This window comes from Typopeltis vanoorti, chromosome 11 (assembly GCF_054136105.1).
Source record: "Typopeltis vanoorti isolate ZY-2024b chromosome 11, IOZ_Tvanoo_1.0, whole genome shotgun sequence".
Classification (NCBI taxonomy): domain Eukaryota; kingdom Metazoa; phylum Arthropoda; class Arachnida; order Uropygi; family Thelyphonidae; genus Typopeltis; species Typopeltis vanoorti.
Genome location: NC_143559.1, coordinates 125,781,006 through 125,804,097, shown reverse-complemented (window position 1 = coordinate 125,804,097; position 23,092 = coordinate 125,781,006). Strand labels below are relative to the sequence as shown.

The 23,092-nt window shown below is 38.6% G+C and overlaps 1 protein-coding gene across 1 annotated transcript in view; it reads right to left on the bottom strand.

Annotated features, from left to right (window-relative positions):
• sad (Cytochrome P450 family protein sad) overlaps window positions 1–23,092 on the bottom strand; it is a 170,737-nt gene that overhangs the window by 54,951 nt on the left and 92,694 nt on the right. The window contains exon 6 of the mRNA XM_090399952.1: window positions 1,610–1,688. Within this exon, the coding sequence (XP_090256078.1) occupies window positions 1,610–1,688 (79 nt within the window). The remainder of the gene's footprint in view (window positions 1–1,609; window positions 1,689–23,092) is intronic.

Here is a 23,092-nt window from a genome sequence, read left to right as displayed (position 1 = left end):
TCTGCTGGATTTTGCAAAGCCATTTGACAGAATACCACATGGAACTCTGTTATGCAAATTAGAACAAATAGGGATTGATATGACACTAGTTCTGTGGATAAGAGGGTGGCTGTTAGTCGCCTGTTTTAGCCTGCATGCTATGGCATGCTAATTACAGAGTAATAGTGAATCAAGATGACGTGAAGAGCTTGCAGCATGATTTAAATAGTCTGTCCTTATGGGTAAAAGATAATGGATATCAGTTTAATGTGGAGAAACGTAAAGTTATGCATTTTGGGATATATAGATTACAAGCTGTGTACCACACTGATGAAACTGTACTCCAGGGAATAGGTGAAGCTAGAGATTCAGAAGTAGGGGTAGACAGAACGTTGAAGTTTTGTGGATATATTGCTAAGGTAGCTCATAAGATTAGTTGACTATTGAAGTAGAAATAAAGAAGTTGTTATTCCTTTTTAATAAGGCCATGTTATGTTCACATCTGTATTATGCTCGATCTGGTCTCCTGGGTGGTCCATGGACCACTCACCTCTCAAGATGGTGGGTGGTCTGTGGAATGCTCCATATGAGGATAGATTGATAGTTTGTAGACTAGAAATTGGTTTGTAGGCAAAAAAAAAAAGAGGGGATATGATAGAAACATTTAAGATACTTAAAGAGTTTTATATGATTGATGCAGAAGAAATGTTTCAGCACTTGGCTAGAAGGGGAGGCAGAACAAGAGGTCATTCTTGGAAATTGAGTAAGAGTGTGGTTGGTCGAGTCATGAGTACCAGATTTTTCACTTGGGAAGTTGTAAATGAATGAATGAGTTGCCAGGGTCAGCACTTTATCTGTTAATGGGTTCAAGGAGAGGTATCATAGTTTGTGTGGATAGTTTGGGTCTCCCGTGATGAGTCTTCGGACTCCATGGAGGTCCCCATACATTGATAATAATAATAATAAGAAGAAGAAGACGAATATTGCATTAGACAAGGAAAATTGTTTATCACCAAGTAATCTGCTGCTACAATCTACCACATTATCTTCTTCAAATTAAATTGGAGCAAAATCATGATGAACTAAAAAAAATCTAAACCGACGAAAAAATTATGTAAATTTAAACCACTAACATGGTTGTTTTCTTTACAAAATGTTTATAAATTTAAGTAAAGTTATTTAATTTCATTCATGCAGCAATTCAAATGTATTTATATTCAACCTTCTCCATAATTCAGCATTTCTTAGCATATTTTTCATATTCAGTAAAATTATATAGAGCAATTCTTTATAGATGAATATGAAAGCCAGTAATAATTTTCTTAAGTTATTCAGTACAATAAATAACTTTAATGTATACTAAATATTGTAGATAAATACTTATTACAGCATCATTTTTGTTTCTCTCAAAAAGTGTATTATATAATAGCAAAGAAGTCACATTTCAGCAATACATCTCAAGAATCATAAGAATAGTATTGACTTCTGATTCAAGTAAGATGCTGAGAAATGCCCAATTAAGAGAAATTTAAAACATTTTAAATCATCTTCAAAAGTAAATTCTCTTGTGCTTGTAATATAAATACTGATTATCAGCAATTCTGTATTTAACATAGTTTAGTTTCCTTACCCCAGAAGGAACATTATACCCATCAACTTCCACATCTTTATCAAGGATCTTTGTCAGGAATGGAGCAACTGGATACAATCTACAGAGAAAGAAAGAAACAGACGATAAATAAATTGTAAGTAATGGCCTAGGAATTTAAATGGAATAAAGACTAGGATTTCAAGTATGACCTTTATATAAAATATATGCATTATTTTGATGAATATTTTGCAATACAAACAAGGAAAACTGTTATCTTGGAATCTCCTGATTTCTTCTACAGATAGTATATATTATTATTATTATTATTATTTTAAAATATATTCTGTTCAGTCAAAACTGTGGCTACCAAGCACATATTCTTATCTCACTATTCAGATAGAGGTCGCTTAAGTGTCAAAGCTGAATGACTGAGAAAGGAACCCTGCATAGCCTATAAGAAATGCAAAGAACTGACTAGGGCTTCTGATCCAGTTTCCAATCCTTACCTTATATGCACCATTACCCACCTGGATACTGAATGAAAAATGATGGACTAGCAGTTTCGGCTTAAGCTGAATAATCTGTATTTTATATTGGTTTAAACCACAAATAAAAGCAATGGTATAATGATAAAATGCCATGCCAGCTTGGGTGTTGTCCTCACTAAATGAAGGGCCCATTGCTTGCACTGGGGTACCAAGGTAAATGCTGAAAACTCATCTGTTGATAGAATTCAACCTCAGCAGAATTATTATTATTATTATTATTATTCATGATACCTCCAAGGAGTCCGAAGATCATCGCGGGAGGACACCTACAACTGTCTCAACCACTACACCAAACCTCTACTATGAATCATCTCCATCAACGCCATCTACTGCCTACCTCTACCAGTATTTTTTGTCTGTAAACTGCATGTGTTCTGAAGGGATGATTTGTCTGTATGTGGGATGAAAAACCCAAGTTCCCAGGAGAAAAAACCTTGCTACCTCCATATGAGATCGGCTAACTCACCTTTGATTGAAATCGTCCAGATAAAGATTCTTCCCATCGCGACGAGAATCAAACTTAGGCCTATTCCAATTGAAGGGCGCAATGTCACGTCGTTCTTCCAATTGCGCTATGGAATTAAAGAACTCACACCCTGCCAGTGTGAGTGTGAGAAGGAACGATGGAAAAGACGTGGAAGGAACAGAATTAGAGAGGTATCATATCAAAATAATACTGTTAAATAATAATAATAATAATTATTATTATTATTTATTATTATTATTATTCAGGCCTCCATGGAGTCAAAAGACTCATTGTGGGAGATCCTTCCTAAGAACATAAAGTCTGTCAAGACTCATCGAGGGGAGTCCCCCCCCTAAGAAACACAAAGTCTATCATACCACTCTTTAAACTCATTGACCATTCTCGCTCTCACCACTCCATCAGGCAATGCATTCCACGGTTCAACCACCCTCCATGCCAAGAAACCACTCCTCACCCTCTTGCTCACAGTTTCCTTTCGTAACTTCCAGGGATGGCCTCTTATCATCACCCTTTCCCACTGTTCAACCAAGCGAAAGACCTCCCCAGTGTCAGCCCTGTAACCACCTCTCAACAGTTTAAAAGTCTCAATCATATCACCTCTCCTTCTTCTATCCACCAAACTCTGCAGTCCACATTCCCTCAGCCTATCCTCATAACTATCCTTGTACAGTCCTGAAACCGTCTTTGTCATCCGTCTTTGTATCCTTTCCATGGTTTATTTATCCCCTTCAAATCATGGGGATCAAATCTGAGAACAACAGTCCAAGTGTGGTCTGATCAGAGACTTATACAACGGAATGATAACCCTCTTATCTCTGCAGGTCAGTGTCCTTCTCATAATTGCAGCAATCTTCTATGTTACCTTCACCACCTTTGCAATATGTCCCCTAAACTTCAGGTTTCTATCAATCATCAACCCCCAGATCTCTTGTCTCCCCTACTTCTTCCAGTATAACTCCTCCCATAGAGTATGCAGCATCCCATCGATGTTTCCCAAACCTCAAGACCTTACATTTTGCTGCATTAAACTGCCCATCTCTAGCTTATTTAAATCCTCTTGCAGGGCTACCACATCTGCGCTATTACTAATAATCCTTCCCAGCTTCACATCATCCGCAAACAACTGAATATCCCCTTGCAATCCACTGGCAATGTCATTGATATAAAGGTTAAACAATATAGGTCCTAGTACTGAGCCCTGTGGGACCCCACTTGTAACCCTCTGCTTCCTTGAAACTGCCCCACCATACACAACTCTCTGATACCTATCAGACAGTCAATCCTGAATCCAGTTGACCAATCTGACATCCAGACCCATGTGCTGCAACTTAAATATCAGCTTATCATGTGGCACCCTGTCAAATGCCTTCGCTAAGTCTAAGAAAATTGCAGTATATGCCTTTCCCTCATCTAATGTTCTTGTAACTTTATTATAAAAGGCTAGCATATTGCTAGCCTTTTATAACAAATTCATGTTGACTCTCACAGATAACATTATCCTCATCTGCCCAAGTGCCTCACCACTTTCTCCAAGATCTTAACAACTACTGATGACACACAAACTGGCTTATAATTTGACACTTCCAGTCTGTTACCACCTTTATGCAATGGCACTATCTTACCTTCCTTCCATTCCCTGGGCACCTTTCCTGCAGCCAGACTTTCATTGAAAAGTCAGGTTAAAGGCATTGTCAGTTCCTTAGCACATTCTCTCAAAACTCATTATGAAATACCATCCAGTCCAACAGCTTTACTGACATCCAGAGTACTCAGTATTTGAAACACACTCTTCTCCTGTACCTCTAAACCTCGATCCTGCCCTATCCCTCTAGCATTAAAACTGACTCCTCTAGGATGAAATACTCCAATAAAGTGTTCATTGAACAATTCCACTATGTTTTCTACATCAGTCACTCTATTCCCATTTTTATCCCACAATATCATTCTTCCACAGTCATTTCTTCTCCTACTGGCCACATAGCTAAAAAATTCCCTAGCATTTTCTTTGGATCTTAGGGCCAATCTCCTCTCATATTCCAGTTTTGTTTTCCTTATCACACTAGTCACTCTTCTGGCTTGTGTCTTATATTCTTCATGCATCTTCTCTTCACTTGTCTCCTTATATCTCTTCCATAGCCTCTTTTTCGCATGCAATTCCTGTTTAATATTGTTTGTCATCCACTTTACTCCAAATTGTGTCCTCTTCTTCACTCGTGGTATACAACTTACCATTGCTGCTAACAAATATTCTTTCACAATTTCCTATGCACTAATGATATCCCATCCTTCCAATTCTTCCCTCCATGAAACTTCCCGAAGTTGACATCTAAGACTATTATAATTACCTGCTTTATAATTCCACATAAGTTCCCGTCTCTTTGATACTTCTGCATGTCTATTTATTTTACAAGTCAAAACCATATGGTCTCTCTCTCCAACTGGTGGGAGAGATGTCATCTCAGTTATTATCAACTCTTCTGATGCTATAACCAAATCCAAAACTCTTGAACCGCTTGTTCCCTCTGTTATATGTTGCCTAAGACATTTGTCCCTCAAGAATATTAGAAATTCCATTCCCCTATTGCTAAATGCATCTTCCTCCCTCCAATTTATACTACTGTAGTTAAAATCTCCCATAACAATCATTCTTCTTGCACTTGCCAAACTTAACTGTCTAAACATCTCTTGGTCCCCATCCTCTGTGCTCCTGGGTCAATAGCAACACCCCACTAAATATCCTGTCTTGCCCACCTCTACCTCACACCATATGCTCTAAAAATCATTTGTCTCACTGCCTTCCAAAGCCTCCACTCTTAGTGGACATAGGTCATCACTTATCATAAGCAGTACTCCACCACCACGCTTTCCCCTCCTATCCTGCCAAAAAATGCTGTACCCAGCGATTTCTATTCCTGTTATTATAGCCTCTTCTGTCAACCATGTCTCAGTGATCCCAATAATTTTTGGCCAGGCTGATGCTATCTGTGCCACCAATTCCTCTCCCTTATTCCGGATATTCATGGCATTAGTATAAAGCATATAGCATTGTTTCTATACCTAACATTATCCCCTCTAGATTCCACTGGGCTCAGTGTTACCTGATGTCATCTCCCTTCTCCCAAGTATCCAATACCACAAGAGGCCACCCCTGCTATCATACTCCCTGGGACACACTGACTCGTTCAGAACTGCAATCTCTCCAGATGCCTACGTCCTTCCTCATTCAAATGTAAGCGGTCTCTTGCATATAATTCCTCTCTGTCCTCAAATGCACTCCAAGTATCTACATATTCCAGTCCGCTCTTGTCACACATTCTAGCAACCATATCATTCAATATTACTGCTCTTCTGCTCAGTTCGTCATTTTCATACCTAGGCAACACACACATTACCTTTCCTCTCTGTGTCTTCTTTTGTACTACCTCAAGCAAGAATCTCATATCTCTCGCTGCCCTATTTACACCACCACTCGAGTCATTTGTTCCCACGATCACAATCATTTCATCCACCCTTTCACCTCTCTTAACTGCCAAAGCCACCCTTTCTATCGTTCCTTCTGGCAAACACTCCTTGCACATCCTATCTGGAACACCATGGATCGTTGAGTCACCATACATTATACCTCTTACCATTCCATCTCTCCTATTGTTTCCATTCTCTCCTCTTCTTTCATTCCCAAAGGTCTCTCTCATTCCCTCTCCTCTACTGCTATTCTCTCTTCTAGCATTCCCATACCTCTCTCTCCTAATACTGTTTCCATTCTCTCCTCTTCTAGCACTCCCATACATCTCTCTCATTCCCTCTCTCCTACTGTTTCCATTTTCTCCACTTCTAGCACTTCCATATCCCTCTTTCATTCTGTCTCTTCTACTGTTTCCATCCTCTCGTCTTCTAGCATTCCCATACCTCTTTCTCATTCCCTCTCTTCTACTGTTTCCTTTCTCTCCTCTTCTAACACTCCCAAAATTCTCTCTCTCCCCTACTCTGATTCGCCTTGCATTTATCTCTTCCATTCTCCTAATTTTATCTTTCATACTTCTGCTCTCATTCACAAGGCATTCCGCCTCCTCTTTCAGCTCATCTATCTCCCTCTGCAGGTCAGTCACTGTTAATCTAAATTCACTCTCCCAAACAAAACCATCTCCTAAACTTTCACAGTCACGCACACCTTCCACACTATCAACTATTATTTTCTCATTCATATATGTATATTTTTTTCATTTTCTCTCCTATCACACTACTTGTCTTCCTACATTTATTCCCCATTCCTGGAGCAACAAGGTTGGATATTGATATTTCTAATGCACTTATTTCCTCCAACTGCTGCATTTTGTGCATATACGCTCTCTTTCACAATTCACATATCCAATTCCCGAGACGCATACATGCCACAAGTGCTGCATGCCACAAAGTCCCTTATGATATTGCTTATAATGGGGTTCTTAAATGGCGGAGGACTTGGCAATACGCCACTTGCGACTGCAGCTGAATCCACCATCATTCCCATTACATCATCATTACATATATTATAATAATATATATAATTACATATATGTATATTTAATATATGCATATGTATATATATACATACATACATACATATGCATATATGTATATTATATATTTGGTGGATCCATCAAATGTGTGCAAAGAAGTCTACATGTGTAAGGCATTAAAAAGAATAGAGATCTGCAAGTTGTTCAACTGTGTCAGGCAGACTGGACGAGACAGTACAAAAGAACAAACAGGTAGATTATTATGTCTGTACAGGAATGCTAGGAGTATCAGAAACAAAGGGATAGAGTTTGTTGATGCCAGTTAGTAGGTCGGATTCTGATAGCCAGGTCGCATTAATACCTATCAGAATCAGACCTACTAACTGGTACTTAAGTGTCAAGGGTACAGTATTTTTAGGAAGGATAGAGAGAATAGGAGAGGAGGGGGGGTGTGCTGCTAATGATATCGGATGACTTGAATCCAGTTAGAGTTGAGACCTATGATTGTAGTAGTAGTACTACTAACAATATTTCATGTGGCAGTGAGTTTGAAGCCATCTGGTGTGAGGTGTAATCTAACAAGGTCAATTACATAGTGGGGTGTTGTTACAGACCTGGTGGATTGGTTGCTAGTGATGAAGAAATGCATCACCAAATAGAAAAGATGAGTGAAAAGAGCAATCATAATGGGAGACTTTAATTATCGAAATATTGATTGGGTAGCAGTAGAATCTCATGAGAGGAATGAAAATGCATTTATTGAGCTGTTGTGGGACAACTTCCTCAAGCAGCATGTGATAGAAGGAACTTGAGGTCAAAGAATGTTAATTTTGATTATAGTGTCAGAGGTCGTTTAAGTAAAGACGTAACTATTCTGCCTCTGGTTAATGACACTGATCGTGCGGTACTCACTTGGGAAGTGACTATATTTATGAATGTTCCATTCAGAAAAGGTTACATGTTGAACTACAAAGCAGGAAATTATGACCAACTGAGGAGTATACTAAGTTCAGTGGAATGGGATTGGTTGCTGGATGGAAAGAATATCGATAGTGCATCGGAAGCATTTAAAGAATAGTTAAATGATGCGATATCAGAATGTGTCCAGGGAGTTTGAAGAATAAATAGAGTAGGAGTCAAATGGATGTGTAATCTTATTAAGCAAGAGATTTGTAAGAAAAGGATGACTTGGAAGGAATACCGTGTGCATAGGGATGACATCTGTTATGAACGTTATAAGTAGCAGGTTAGAATAGTCACAACTCTTGTATGGAAAGCAAAGTCTGTATATGAAAAGAAACTGGCTCTGCATGCTAAAGACAACCCACAAGAATTCTATCAATATGCTGCAAGTAAAAGAAAGAAAAAAAGAAAAAGTAAAAAAAAAGCACTTGGGAGAGACCACACTCCTACCAGGCGCATCCCCCGGGTGGCGGATGGGGGAAACCCAAATGGTTTGCTCTGAATAAAGAATAAAGAGCCGTGGACCAAAGGATGTAGCAGAGGCATGGCAAGCTGGCTACATTATTATGCCAGTAAATTTCATGAGCAGGAGAACGTCTACAAACTGAGATAATGCTACTGTGTATGGGACAGCCGACGCGCCTACTCGAAGACCACATAGAGTAGGTGAGAAATCAGCAATGTGGTCAGCCAAGGACGTGAAACATGTAGCCACCCTCAACATAAGATCACTATACCAACCTGGAAAATTGTAATTAGTCCAGGAAAATTTAAAAAGACTGAAATGGAGTATTTTAGGTTTATCAGAGACACATTGGTGTGGAGATGGATTCGTGGATTTACCAGAAGGAAGCCTATACTTCTCAGGAAGAAAAGATAACATACACGGAGGAGTTGCATTATTAATTGAAAAGAAACTTATACACTCAGTAATTGAAATAAAACCAGTGTCTCCTAGAATAATCACATCCAAACTTCAAGCAAAAGAAAAGGGCAAACAATTAAAATAATCCAAATATATGCAACCATTACTCATGAGAGTGATGGGAGATTTTAATGCTAAAATAGGACAGTTCACAGCAGATAAAAAATATGTGATGGGGAAATTTAGAAATGGAGAGCTTAACGACAGAGGAGAACAATTACTCCACTTCTGTAAAGCAAACGATCTAATGGTTACAAATACATTGTTCTATCAATGCCCTAATAATAATAACATGGACATCCCCAGATGGTAAGATAAAGAACTGCATAGACTATATCATCATAAACAAAAAATGGAAAAGATCAGTAAATAATGTACAAACATTAAGAAGTTTTGATTTTGACACTGACCATGAAATATTAACTGCCAAAGTGAAGATAAAATTCAACAGGAAAAACAATATTAGAAAAGAAGAAAACATCAACCTATCAAAACTAAAAGATAGCTCAAGCAGAAGTCGATTTTTAGAACAGATGTGCTTGAAATTAAAACCCTCCATCTTCCAGAACAGCAAAAAATACTGGGAAGAAGGAAAAGAAACAGTGTTATCAATTGCAAAAGTAACTCTAGGTACCAAACCCAAAATAAACAAACAGTGGATAACCCAAGAAATCGTAGCTACAATAGAAGAGAAAAGAGAGGCCAAGATACTTGTAAACCAACAAAACAATGAAGAGAATACAGAAAAATACAGAGCACTAGAAAAACAACCTAAAAGTCTTCCATGATACTGTAAGAGAAATTACAAAGGAATTCTCAGCAAAAGCAGTAACAATGATAAACAACAAGATGACTGAAACCAGGAATATTGAAGATTTAAGAAAAATCTGGTCAAGCCATAGTCTTAAGACTATCTTCTACCAAGGAAACAAAACTACAATGCCAACAATAGAAGAAAATAATGACCACCCAAAAATTTTACAAGAAGAAGCTAGATACGCAATAAAACAGATGAAAAGCAAAAAAAGCACCTGGCATTGATACTATCCCTACTGAACTGTGGTCATATAGAGGCAGCATATCAAGAGAATATTTAACAACCCTATTCAATAAAATACTACAAACAGGAGAGATCCCAGATGACTGGAGAACTGGAAAGATCATCTCAATATACAAGAAAGGAGACAAAAGAGACTGCAGAAATTACAGACCAATCAATTTACTCCCTCACACCTATAAAATATTTGTAAGAATTATACAAAATAGATTAAAAAACACCAATGAAGAAATGATAGGCATAGAACAAGCTGGTTTCCGAGGAAACTATTCAACAATAGACCAAATTTTCACATTGCACCAACTAGCAGAGTTCAGCGGGGAAGACCATAAAGAACTATATTGTTGTTTTGTGGACGTTAAACAAGCTTTCGATAGCATCAACAGAGAAATCCTTCTTAAAATTCTACTAGAAAAAGCAATAGACAAATACATAATACAATTTCTGATAAAATATTACTCTAAGACAAATGCAATAATTAAAAAGGACACACTCACAACAGAACCCATAGAGATACAAAAAGGAGTAATGCAAGGATGCCCATTATCCCCATGCCTATTCAACATATATTATTATTATTATTATTATTATTATTATTATTCAGGCCTCCAAGGAGTCAAAAGACTCATCGAGGGAGGTCCTTCCTAAGACACAAAGTCTGTCAAGACTCACTGAGGGGAGGTCCCCCCCCCTGAGAAACACAAAGTCCATCATACCACTCTTTAAACTCACTGACCGTTCTCGCTCCCACCACTCCATCAGGCAATGCATTCCACGGCTCAACCACCCTCCACACAAAGAAACCACTCCATACCCTCTTGCTCACAGTTTCCTTTCGTAACTTCCAGGGATGGCCTCTTGTCATCACTCCTTCCCGCTGATCAACCAAGCGAAAGATATCTAGAAGTTGTAAAGAGGCAATAGACAATGAGCCTGGAATCAATGTCAGTGGTTTAAACATAAATAATATCAAATATGCGGATGATCTCATCCTTATTGCAAGAACCCCAAATGAACTACAAAAGTTGATAAACAAGCTAAACGAAACCTGTAAAACATATGACATGACAATAAATATACAAAAGTGATGAAAATAGGGAGGAACAGAACTACCATCTCAGCCACCCTAAACGGAGAATAGAACAAGTAGACAACTTCATATATCTTGGATCAAAACTAACAGAAACAATAGATGAACCCAAAACAATCAAACACAAAATAGCGATAGGATGGACCACCATGGGAAAATTACAGAAAATTTGGAAAACAAACAAGATATCCAAGCAAGTCAAAATCAAATTATATGAAGTAATAATTATACCAACAGTCATCTATGGAGCAGAAGCATGGACACTTAAGAAAAGAGAGGAGAAAAAACTGCTGGCATTTGAAATGAAATGCTTAAGAAAAATAAATAGAACAAGTTGGATAGAAAAGAAAACAAACATCACAGTCACACAAGAACTATTGTATAAAAAGACAATAATAGAAAAAATTAGAAAACAACAACTGAGATGGTTTGGCCACACTGTAAGTATGGACGCAGACAGACTTCCTAACGTCCTAATCAATACTTTTCCAACTAAAAAAAGAAGACCCAGAAGACCAAGAATTAACTGGCTGAAATTAATAAAGAACATCTCGGGATGCAGAACATATAAGGAACTTTTTCGAACAGCAAGGAATAGAGAAGACTGGAAGATCCTGCTCAAGAGAAGACTCAACCCATTTTAGACGGTAGAGAAGAAGAAGAGAAAAGAAAGAATGAATATGAAAGAATAACTCTTCTAAATGATGATGGCATGAGGATTACAGATGCAGAAGGGTTTGCTCAGTTAATGAATGCCCATTTTGTTAAAAGCTATCAACCTAGTGAAAGCAACATTGAGCTCACTGTTACCTCTTTGATAGATGAAGAAACGCAGATATATGAGGACGAGATATTAGAGCTGTTGCACAAGTTGAATAAGAATTCGTGTATAGAGGCTTAAGTGCTGTGAAGACATAATGTTGGAGGTTTAATGGATTTTTTACAACACTCAGAAAGGAATAAAAAGAATTTAATACTTCCTATATTTCGTCCTAGTCACACGGACATCTGCGGGGATTACAAAAATAACTAATGGAACATAGCACAAATATCATACAATACTAAGCCCAACCACGTGGGTGACACTAAAGTCCTATCTAGGTGGAGTGCCCTCTAAGGGTGGTTGTAGGTGGCCTGGAATATAAAGTAGGATCTCTGGTGATGAGTGTTTCCCAAATTTTCGAAAGCTTAATGCAACCGTATTTATTAAGATTTGGTTGATTTCTAAGAGCTGCTGCTACTTCTAAGAATAATCTCTCTTTCTTGAATTTGCTGTGATCGAGCATGGTGGTTTTCTTCCATGATACTCTGTGGGTGGTGTCCAAGACATGGTCAGCCAAGCCTGAATGACCATAGTTGTGTTTACAGTTGTAAGACTTGTGTTCCTCTAGGCAGATGGATGCTGATCTGCCTGTCTGTCCAAAGTACGCCAGCTTACAGGAACAGGGTACTTTGTAAACTCCAGGCAGAGAGAGAGGAGGGAGCTGATCTTTTGTAGAACGGATAAGGGTATCAAGTTTGCGGTGGGGTTTATATGCTGTGTGTAGGTTGTACTTTTTTAGAATATTGGCTATTTTTTCGGATGTGCCACGGATGTAGGGTATGGTGATGGCATTTTTAAATTCTTGTTGACGAGAAGGACCGGGAATGGGAAAGGAACTAATTATTTTTTTGATACTGTGATCGCTGTAGCCATTGGAGAAGAAAGTGTTGTGTATGTAGTTGAGCTCCGTAGTGAGGGCGGTTTCACTGGAACAAAGATTGTGGGCTCTCTTGGTAAGAGTTTTAATAATGCCATATTGTTGAGAGGGGTAGTGATGTGAGAGTTTGTGAATGTATCTGCCTGTGTGTGTGTAGGTTTTCTGTATACAGTGAAGGCAAGTGTATCACTAGGCAGGCGTGTGGCTAAGGTGTCTAAGAAGGGTAAACAATTGTTCTTTTCCTTTTCCATAGTAAACTGGATTCTTGGATGTAGGCTATTGAGATGACTGAAGGAGTGTAATGTGGCTGGGCCATGAGGCCAAATAGAGAACACATCATCTACATATCTTAGCCAGAAAGAAGGTTTGAGTGGGGCTGATATTTGTGTTATGTTACATTAGTTATTTTTGTAATCCCCGTAGATGTCCTAGTGACTAGGACGAAATATAGGAAGTATTAAATTCTTTTTAATCCTTTCTGAGTGTTGTAAAAAATCCATTAAACCTCCAACATTAAGTTGAATAAGAATTCAGCAATATGGACTGATGGGATATCAGCAGGTATGCTACAAGAGTGTTCAGCTGAACTGGCTATTTGACCAGGATGTTTAATATAAGTCTCAGAACAGGAAAGATTCTGCAGGACTGGAAGGAATGTATGTTAATTCCATTGTAAGAGTGGTGCAAAGACCAATGTATCCAATCCAACTATCAACCAATTAGTATCTCAGGAGTGGTGTGAAGATTTTGGAAAAATTGGTCAGGGCTCGCATTCAGACATGGGTTGACAGTCAATCTCTACTTTGCAATGAACAACATGAGTTTACTAAGGGAAGGTCATGTTTTAGCAACTTGCTCACATTCTATAACAATGTTACCATTGAACTAGACAAGGGGAATGGATATGGCATGATACTTTTGGATTTTGCTAAGGTTTTTGACAGAATACAGCATAGTAGACTGTTGCATAAACTGGAGGAAATGGGTTTGGGTTATAGAATATTAGCATGGATAATAGCATAGATATTAGCATAGAATATTAGCATAGATATTAGCATGCTTGGGCCATTGTTGTTTAATTTGTATATAAATGATATAGGAAATGGCTTAAACAGAGATATTCAGTTGTTTGCTGATGATGCAAAGTTGGGTAGCACAATAAAAAATCAAGCTGATGTTGAAAGTTTGCAGGATGATTTAAATAAGCTGGTAGAATGGGCAAAAGGTAATGGATGTCAGTTCAATGTGGAAAAGTGTAAAGTCATGCATTTTGGGATTAAAAGATTACCAGATGTGTACTACATTGATGGAACAGTACTCCAAGAGATTGATGAGGCTAGGGACTTAGGGGTATTGGTAGATAGGGAGATGAAGTTCAGAGGACACATTGCTAAGGTGTCCAAGATTGCACATAGGATTACTTGGTTATTGAGGAACACACTGACATCCAGAGATAAAGAGGTTATTATTCCCATTTATAAAGCGTTGATACTTCCACATTTGGATTACTGTGCTCAGGTCTGGTCACCTGGATTCCTTGGAGATGAGGAGGTTGTGGAGAGGGTTCAGAGAAGAGTGACTAAGTTGGTGAATGATATAAAAAATGCTCCCTACATTGATAGATTGAGAGCTTGTGGATTGCAGAGATTGGTTGATAGGCGGAGAAGAGGGGATATGATAGAAACATTTAAATTACTGAAAGGTTTTTATAGGATTGATGCAGGAGAAATGTTTCAACTGTGTGATAGTGATGGAAGAACAAGAGGTCATCCCTGGAAATTAAAGAAAAGTGTGGTTAACAAGGGTGCGAGAACGAGTTTTTTCACCTGGAGGGTGGTGAATGAGTGGAATTCATTGCCTGACTTAGTTGTGAGCTCTTCGTCTGTAAATGAATTCAAGAAGAGACATGACATTGTTTTGCTAGTTTGGGTCTCCCATGATGAGTCTACTGACTCCATGGAGATACCCGTAATAATAATATAAGAGGATAGCTGACTGACGGATATCATAAAGTGGTATACGGGGGATGTGAGTCTGAAAGATTTAAGGTAACAAGTGGTGTACCACAAGGATCAGTGATTCGTCCACTGTTATTCAATCTGTACATTAATGATATTGGGAAGGATTTGACAAGCAACACACAGCTATTTGCTGATGATGCAAAGATATCTAGGGTAATCTGGAATGCTGCTGATATGCAATACATATAGAATGATTTGAATAGGCTGGAATTGTGGGCATGGGAAAATGGGTGTCAGTTCAATGTCATTAAATGTAAAGTCATTCACTTGTGTGATTAGATATCCAATGTCGTATTATATTGGTGGGATTATGCTAGAAGAAACTGATGAGGCTGGGGATCTTAAAGTGTTAATAGATAGGAAGTCGAAGTTTAGGGGTCATGCGGCAAAGATTGCAAATACAACTCAAATGATAATTGCAATGCTGAAAGGAACGTTCACATGTAATGATAAAGATGTTATTTTGGCTCTTTACAAGGCCTTGATAAAACCTCACTTTAACTATTGTGTGAAGGTCTAGTCTCCTAGTTTCTGTTGTGATTCTTATATTATTTTATTATTATTATTACGGGTATCTCCATGGAGTCAGTAGACTCATCGCGGGAGACCCAAACTAGCAAAACAATATCTGTCATATCTCTTCTTGAATTCATTTACAGATGAAGAGCTCACAACAAAGTCAGGCAATGAATTCCACTCATTCACCACCCTCCAGGCAAAAAACCTTGTTCTGACACCTTTGTTAACCACACTCTTCTTTAATTTCCAGAGATGACCTCTTGTTCTTCCATCACTATCACACAGCTGAAACATTTCCCCTGCATCAATCCTATAAAAACCTTTTAGTAATTTGAATGTTTCTATCATATCCCCTCTTCTTCGCCTATCAGCCAATCTCTGCAATCCACAAGCTCTCAATCTATCAATGTAGGGAGCATTTTTTATATCACTATCACTCACCAACTTGGTCACTCTTCTCTGAACCCTCTCCACAGCCTCCTCATCTCCAAGGAATCCAGGTGACCAGACCTGAGCACAGTAATCCAAATGTGGAAGTATCAATGCTTTATAAAGGGGAATAATAACCTCTTTATCTCTGGATGTCAGTGTGTTCCTCAACAACCAAGTAATCCTATGTGCAATCTTGGACACCTTAGCAATGTGTCCTCTGAACTTCATCTCCTTATCTACCAATACCCCTAAGTCCCTAGCCTCATCAATCTCTTGGAGTACCTTTCCATCTATGTAGTACACAGCTGGTAATCTTTTAATCCCAAAATGCAAGACTTTACACTTTTCCACATTGAACTGACATCCATTTTCTTTTGCCCATTTTACCAGCTTATTTAAATCCTCCTGCAAACTTTCAACATCAGCTTGATTTTTTATTGCACTACACAACTTTGCATCATCAGCAAACAACTGAATATCTCCCTTTAAGCCGTTTCCTATATCATTTATATACAAATTAAACAACATTGGCCCAAGCACAGAGCCCTGAGGCACACCACTGGTCACCTGCCTCATTCTGGACTCGGCTCCTCCATACACCACCTTATGGTATCTCTCCCTGAGCCATTCTCCTATCCATATCACCAATTTAATATCCATTCCCATCTGCTCCAATTTGCGTAACAGTGTTCTATGGGGTATCCTGTCAAAAGCCTTAGCAAAATCCAGAAGTACCACTGTGTAGCCAGTTCCTTTGTCCAACTCTGATGTTATTCTATTATGGATAGTTAATAGATTGCTAAGGCAGGATCTACCTTTAACAAAACCATGTTGGCCTCTATAGAGTATCATATCCTGATCCACCCATTCTTGAATTTTGTCTTTAACCAACTTTTCCAATACTTTTACCACTACTCCTGAGATGGTGATTGGTCTGTAATTCAATACTGCAGTTTTAGAGCCACCCTTATGCAAAGGAACCACTTTGCCTAACTTCCACTCCCTAGGGACCATACCAGAGTTCAAACTTAAATTAAATATCCAGGTAAGAGGGGTTGACAATTCATTTGCACATTCACGCAACACCCGAGCTGATATTCCATCTAAGCCTACCGCAGTGTTTGCATTTAAGTTTCGCAATATATTTAATACCTCTGATTCTTTAGCTTCAATTCTCACATTAGGTATTGCTATAGGTATAGAGATATCCTCACTTGGGTGATAGACTTTTGAGAAGTGATCACTCAGTAACTCGACTATTACATCTGATTTTGTCACCTCAATACCATCAGCACCCACTAAGGTTATCCTTCCGAAGTCATTCTTCCTCTTACTTGCCACATAGCGGAAGAACTCTTTGGGATTACCCTTGATCTCTTTGGCTAAGGTCTTCTCATAATCTGATTTAGCTTTTCTTACTATGCTGGTAACCTTCCTAGCTTGAGCCTTGTACTGCTCATGGGTGTCCTGATTGCCCTTCTCCTTGTAAATTCTCCATAACATTTTCTTTTTTTGTAGTTCAAGCTTGATACTACTGCTCATCCATCTAATGCCTGCCTTGTTTGACCTCCTGACCATGGGGACACAATCTGATATTGCTTTCCTCAGATACCCACTGATTTTATCCCAAGCACTGCTAACATCTTTCCCTTGCAATATGTTCTGCCATGGGATGGCTGCAAGCTCACTCCGAAGCTTGTTATAATTGCCTAACCTGTAGTTTCGTACATACCCCTTCTTAATAGAAAAATCCACAGATTTTGCAACCTCCCAAGTCAATACCACATGATCGCTTTCACCAACTGGAGGTAACGAGGTCACCTTACTTATGCACATAACCTCTGAACCAATAACCAGGTCCAACACTCTCACACCACGTGTCCCTTCAGTTACGTGCTGTTTCAAGTAATTATCTCGTAGCAGATGTATGAACTCCATTTCCTTTTTGCTACGTGATATTTCCTCCTTCCAATTGATATCACCATAATTAAAATCCCCCATAATAATCACTAAGCCTTTACTCATTGCACTAAGTTGCTGATGCATGAATTCAATATCTCCCCCTGTACTCCCTGGCCTATAGCAGCATCCAACTGTATATTTGGTTGCGTTGGTCACTATTTCGCACCAGACTGCCTCAAATGAACTCTCATTCACATGTCTATCATCATGATATACTACTTTCTTTGGCTGCAACACATCAGCTATCATCAACAGTACTCCTCCTCCTGTTCTATCTTCTCTATCCTCCCTGAAAATACTGTACCCATCACATTCAATTCCAGTGACCACATCTTCTGCTGACAGCCAAGTTTCACTAATGCCTACAACTTTTGGTGAGATTTCACTGACTAATGCCAAAAATTCTTCTCTCTTATTTCTAATGCTTCTAGCATTGGTATACAAAAATTGCAGATTCCCTCTAGATCTTGTACCGGCTTTAGAACTGATATATAAGTCACTAACTACCGTAGTCCTATGCCGATTTTTTCCCCCTCTCTTCTGCAATTTATTCTGCCTATAAGGATCAATAAATACACAATCAGTGCTAAAGTTTCTCTCTCTTACACTCAACCTTTTCAATATTAGTTTCCCTGCCCAATAACTTCAACCTGTTCAGAAAACAATAACTTCTTCAATCTCTTGAATATATCTTAATCTCTTATATATTGGAGAGTATAAAAAGGAGAGTGTTAAAATGATACCAGGATTGTGGAATACTGATTATGAAGACAGATTGAGAATTTGTAGATTGCAGACACTAGCAAGCAGGAGAAAGAGTGGTGATATAATTGAGACTTACAAACTTCAGAAAGGTTCATACAGGATTTCAATTTATGGAGGGTGGGGAAAGGACGAGATGGCATCCTTCAAAACTGAGAATGAAGGCCGCTAAGAAGAGGGGTGAGGAATAGATTTTTCTCTCAGAGGGTGGTGCATGATTGGAATGGATTGCCATTGGATGTTGTGAGTGAAAGCAGCGTGAATGAATTCAAGAATAAGTATGATAGCTGGTGTGTGTAGTATGTGGCCTCCTTGATGAGTCTCTGACTCCCTGGAGGTCTCTCTTAATAATAATAATAATAATAATATATATGTTAATGATAATAATAATTATTATTATCACTAACATCAGACCTTCACAGAGTCAAAAGGCTTATTGTGGAAGGTCCACACTTTCATGCAAAGAGATAATTTAATTGTGCCTTAAACTCATTCAGTGTTTCTGCACTCACCACTCTTTCAGGCAATGCATTCCACTCACCAACCACTCTCCATGCAAAACCACTCTCTACTTGTTCCCTTGCTCATCCCCTACTTAAGCATCATATAACAATGGCCTCTTGTTCTATTCTTGTCTCTCTCTTCTCTCTCTCTATAAAAAATCTATTCCACATTAATCTGGTAACAACCTCTCACCAACTTATATATCCCAGCCCTCTCCTTTTTCAATTCATTGGGTTCTGCAGATTGCATTCCCTTAATCTGTCCTCATATCCTACATTCCATAGGCCAGAAAAGTGAACCTTCTCTTTTGGGCCCTCTCTGATATATCCACATTCCTTGATAATCAGGAAACCAAATCTGCACACTAGTTCATATGTAGCTTGATCAAGACCTTATAGAGGGGAACCATAATCTCTTTCTTTCTGCATGTCAGTTCCTCCTCATCATTGCTATAATCTATTGTGATGTTCTTACAATTTTAGCAATGTGGTTCCTGAACTTTTAGTTTTCATCCATCATCGTTTCCAAATCTCTCATCTCTTCCACCTACTTCAAAATTTTTCCATTAATTGTATACTCTGCTTCCCATCCTTGCCTGCCAAATTTCAAGACCTTGCACTTTGCAACATTAAACTGATTGCTCCATTCACTTGCCCACTCACATGGTCTATTGAGATCCTCCTGCAAAGCATAACATTTGATCTGCTCCTCATAACTCTTCCTAACTTGGCATCATCAGCAAACAACTTACATCTCCAGATAAACCTGTCCAAATATCATTAGCATACAAGTTAAATACCTGCAGTACTCTGCTAGTGACCTTCCTCTTTTGGATACTACTCCCCCCATATACAACTTGTCTGATAGCCAGTTACCTATCCAACTCATTAGTCTCTTATCCATTCCCATCAAGGTTCAATTTAATTACCAGCTTGTTATGTGGTAATCTATCAAAGGCCTCTGAAAAATCCAAGTACCACTGTATATGCATCTCCCTTATCCAGTGAATTCATCACCTTGTAGTACCTAGCAGATTGCTAAAACATGACCTCTCCCTAATAGACATAGACATCCCATAATAGACGATACTGCTATTATCAACCCACTTCTGAATCCTGGTCATGACCAATCTCTCTAACACTTTAACAATAATTCCAGACATACAAACTGGCCTATAATTTGTAGCCTCAACATGATGTGGCTTTTACTTTTTCAAATCAATCCATTGTTTGCATTCTACTCTGTAATTAACTAGTGTTGCTACTGATGATGGCCTATAATATTCAGGCTGAAATATATGGCCTTAAATAAATAGTATTACTTATTCCATGTGTTTTTCGCGTTAATTAAAAGAAACCTCCCCGGCACAAGTATCTCTTAAACAACATTCAGTGAGCAGTTCATCAGGGTATTTCATCCTCAGTGCGAAATAATGTGAAACTGTGAGAAGCTCAAGTGGGAATAGACTTACTGGTGAGCAACCAAGAGGTATATGATGAGATAAGTAAGCTTAATGTCAATAAGGCAGTAGCATTTGACATATCACCATGTGTCTTAAGGGTTCCAGGGAGTTAACATCACTCTTGGCTTACCTGCTTAACAACAGTTTCACAACAACACCAGTTTCAAAGTAGTGGAAGGAAGGTAAAACTGTTCCACTTCACAAAGGTGGTGATAAGGCTAAGGCTACAAATTATAGGACAATCTTATATCCAGAGATGTAGTTCTGGTATTGGAGAGCTAATCTCTCCAATGAGTATTGGATACAGAAATGTGTTGATAACAGCATATTCTCTGTGATTGTCAGCATGGGTTTGTTAAAGGGAATTCATGTTTTACCAACTTAATATTACTTATAATAAGGTGATACATGTATCGGACAAGGGAGATGAATATACAGTGGCATACTTAGATTTTGCAAAGACTTTTGATAGATTGCCTCATAACAAGTTCGTAACTAAATTGGAGCAAATGAAATTGGATGCTAGATTAGTGAGTTCACTGTGAATGAGTTCAAAGGAAAGTATGATAGATACTGCACAAATGTTGGATAGTTCTTGACATGATGTTTAGGGCCTCCCTTGATGAGTTTAAGGACTTCTTGCAGTTGCCTGTAATAGTAATAATAATGGGTAACCAGTTGTCAGATAGGTATTAGCAAGTATATGGGAGTGTGGCATTCCAAAAGAATAAAGTCATTAGTGTTGTGCTTCAGGGATCTGTTTTTGGGCCACTGTTATTAACTTGTATAATACTATTATTATTATTATTACAACCACAAGACCTCATGGAGTCAAAGACTCATCTGGGAGGTCCTTTTATCACACACACAGCTCATCATACCGTGTTTTAAACACATTCAAACTCTTTGCAGACACCACATTCTCATGCAAGGCATTCCAATCATTCACAACTCTACACAAAAAAAACCTGCCTCTCACTCTCCTACTCACACCCTCTTTATACAGTTTTCAGGGATGACCTCTGGTTCTCCCCTGATCTCCCACTATTCTCTGTAAAACTTCTCCAGCACTGATCCTATAACAACCCCTCACCGACTTATAGGTCTCTATCATATCCCCCCCTCTTCCTCCTGTCCACAGACTCTGCAAATTACATCTTCTCAAACTTTCCTCATACTCGAATTCCAGAGGTCAGAAACTACCATAGTCAGTCTCCTTTGGACCCTTTCCAACATCTCTTCATCCTTCTGAAAACCCGGTGACGAATCTGGGCACAATAGTCCATGTGTGGCCTAATCAAAGCCTTATACAATGGAACAAGAATCTCCCTACTTCTACACACGTCAGTGTCCTCCATATCATTCCCAGAGGCCTTTGTGTTGTCTTCATAATTTTGGTGATGTGTCCCCTAAATTTTAGATCCTTATCCATTATCACCCCCAGATCTCTTATTTCCTCTACCTCCAACAATATATTCTCATCAAGCATAAATTCTGCATTCCATCTTTGTTTTCCAAATTTTAAAACCTTACATTTTGCAACATTGAACTCACATCCCTATTTCCATGCCCAATCACTCAATCTATTCAAGTCTTCCTGTAAGGCCACAACATCTTCACTACACTTCATGGTTCGTTCCAACTTTGCATCATCTGCAAACAACTGAATATCTCCATCCAAATCTTTGCCAATATCATTAATATACAAGTTAAATAGTAATGGCCCTAAAACAGACCCCTGAGGCACTCCGCTAGTGACTTTCCTTTTCCTGGATATCGTTCCCCCATACACAACTTGTTGATACCTATCAGACAGCCAGTCTCTAATCCAATGCACCAATCTAATATCTAACCCCATCTGCTCTAGTTAGACGGTCAACCTATCATGAGGTACTCTATCAAAAGCCTTTGCGAAATCCAAGTATATTACTGTGTATCCTTCTCCACTGTCAAAAAAAGCAGTCACTTTATTGTAATAAGTAAGTAGATTACTAAAACATGACCTCCCTTTAGCAAATTCATGTTGTCCATCAAAGATAATACCATTGTTATCAACCCAACTCTGGATCCTAGTTCTCACAAGCTTCTCCAACAACTTAACCACAACACCTGACATACAGATAGGCCTATAGTTTGATTCTTGAGTTCGATCACTTCCTTCATGAAGTGGCACAATCTTGCCCTCCTTCCACTCCTTAGGAACTTGATCAAGTGCAAGACTCGTATTAAAAAAATATGTCAAGGCAGGTGTCAACTCCCTGGCACATTCTTTCAGAATACGTGGTGATATATTATCAAGTCTCACAGCCTTATTAACATCTAGTTTACTCAACTCTCCATACACCTCTTGCTCACCTACAGTCAGTCTTTCCTCCCCATCATCAACTGCTCTCAATCCCATGAAGTCACATTCACAAGATTGAAAGATCTTTATGAACTGCTCATTAAGTATCTCCACCACACATTCTGCATCAGCTGTCTTTATACCATTTTCTCTAATCAGTGTCATCCTTCCATAATTATTCTTTCTTTTGCTGGCTATATATCGAAAGAACTCCTTTGGATTCTTTTTGGCTTCATTAGCCAACTGCTAT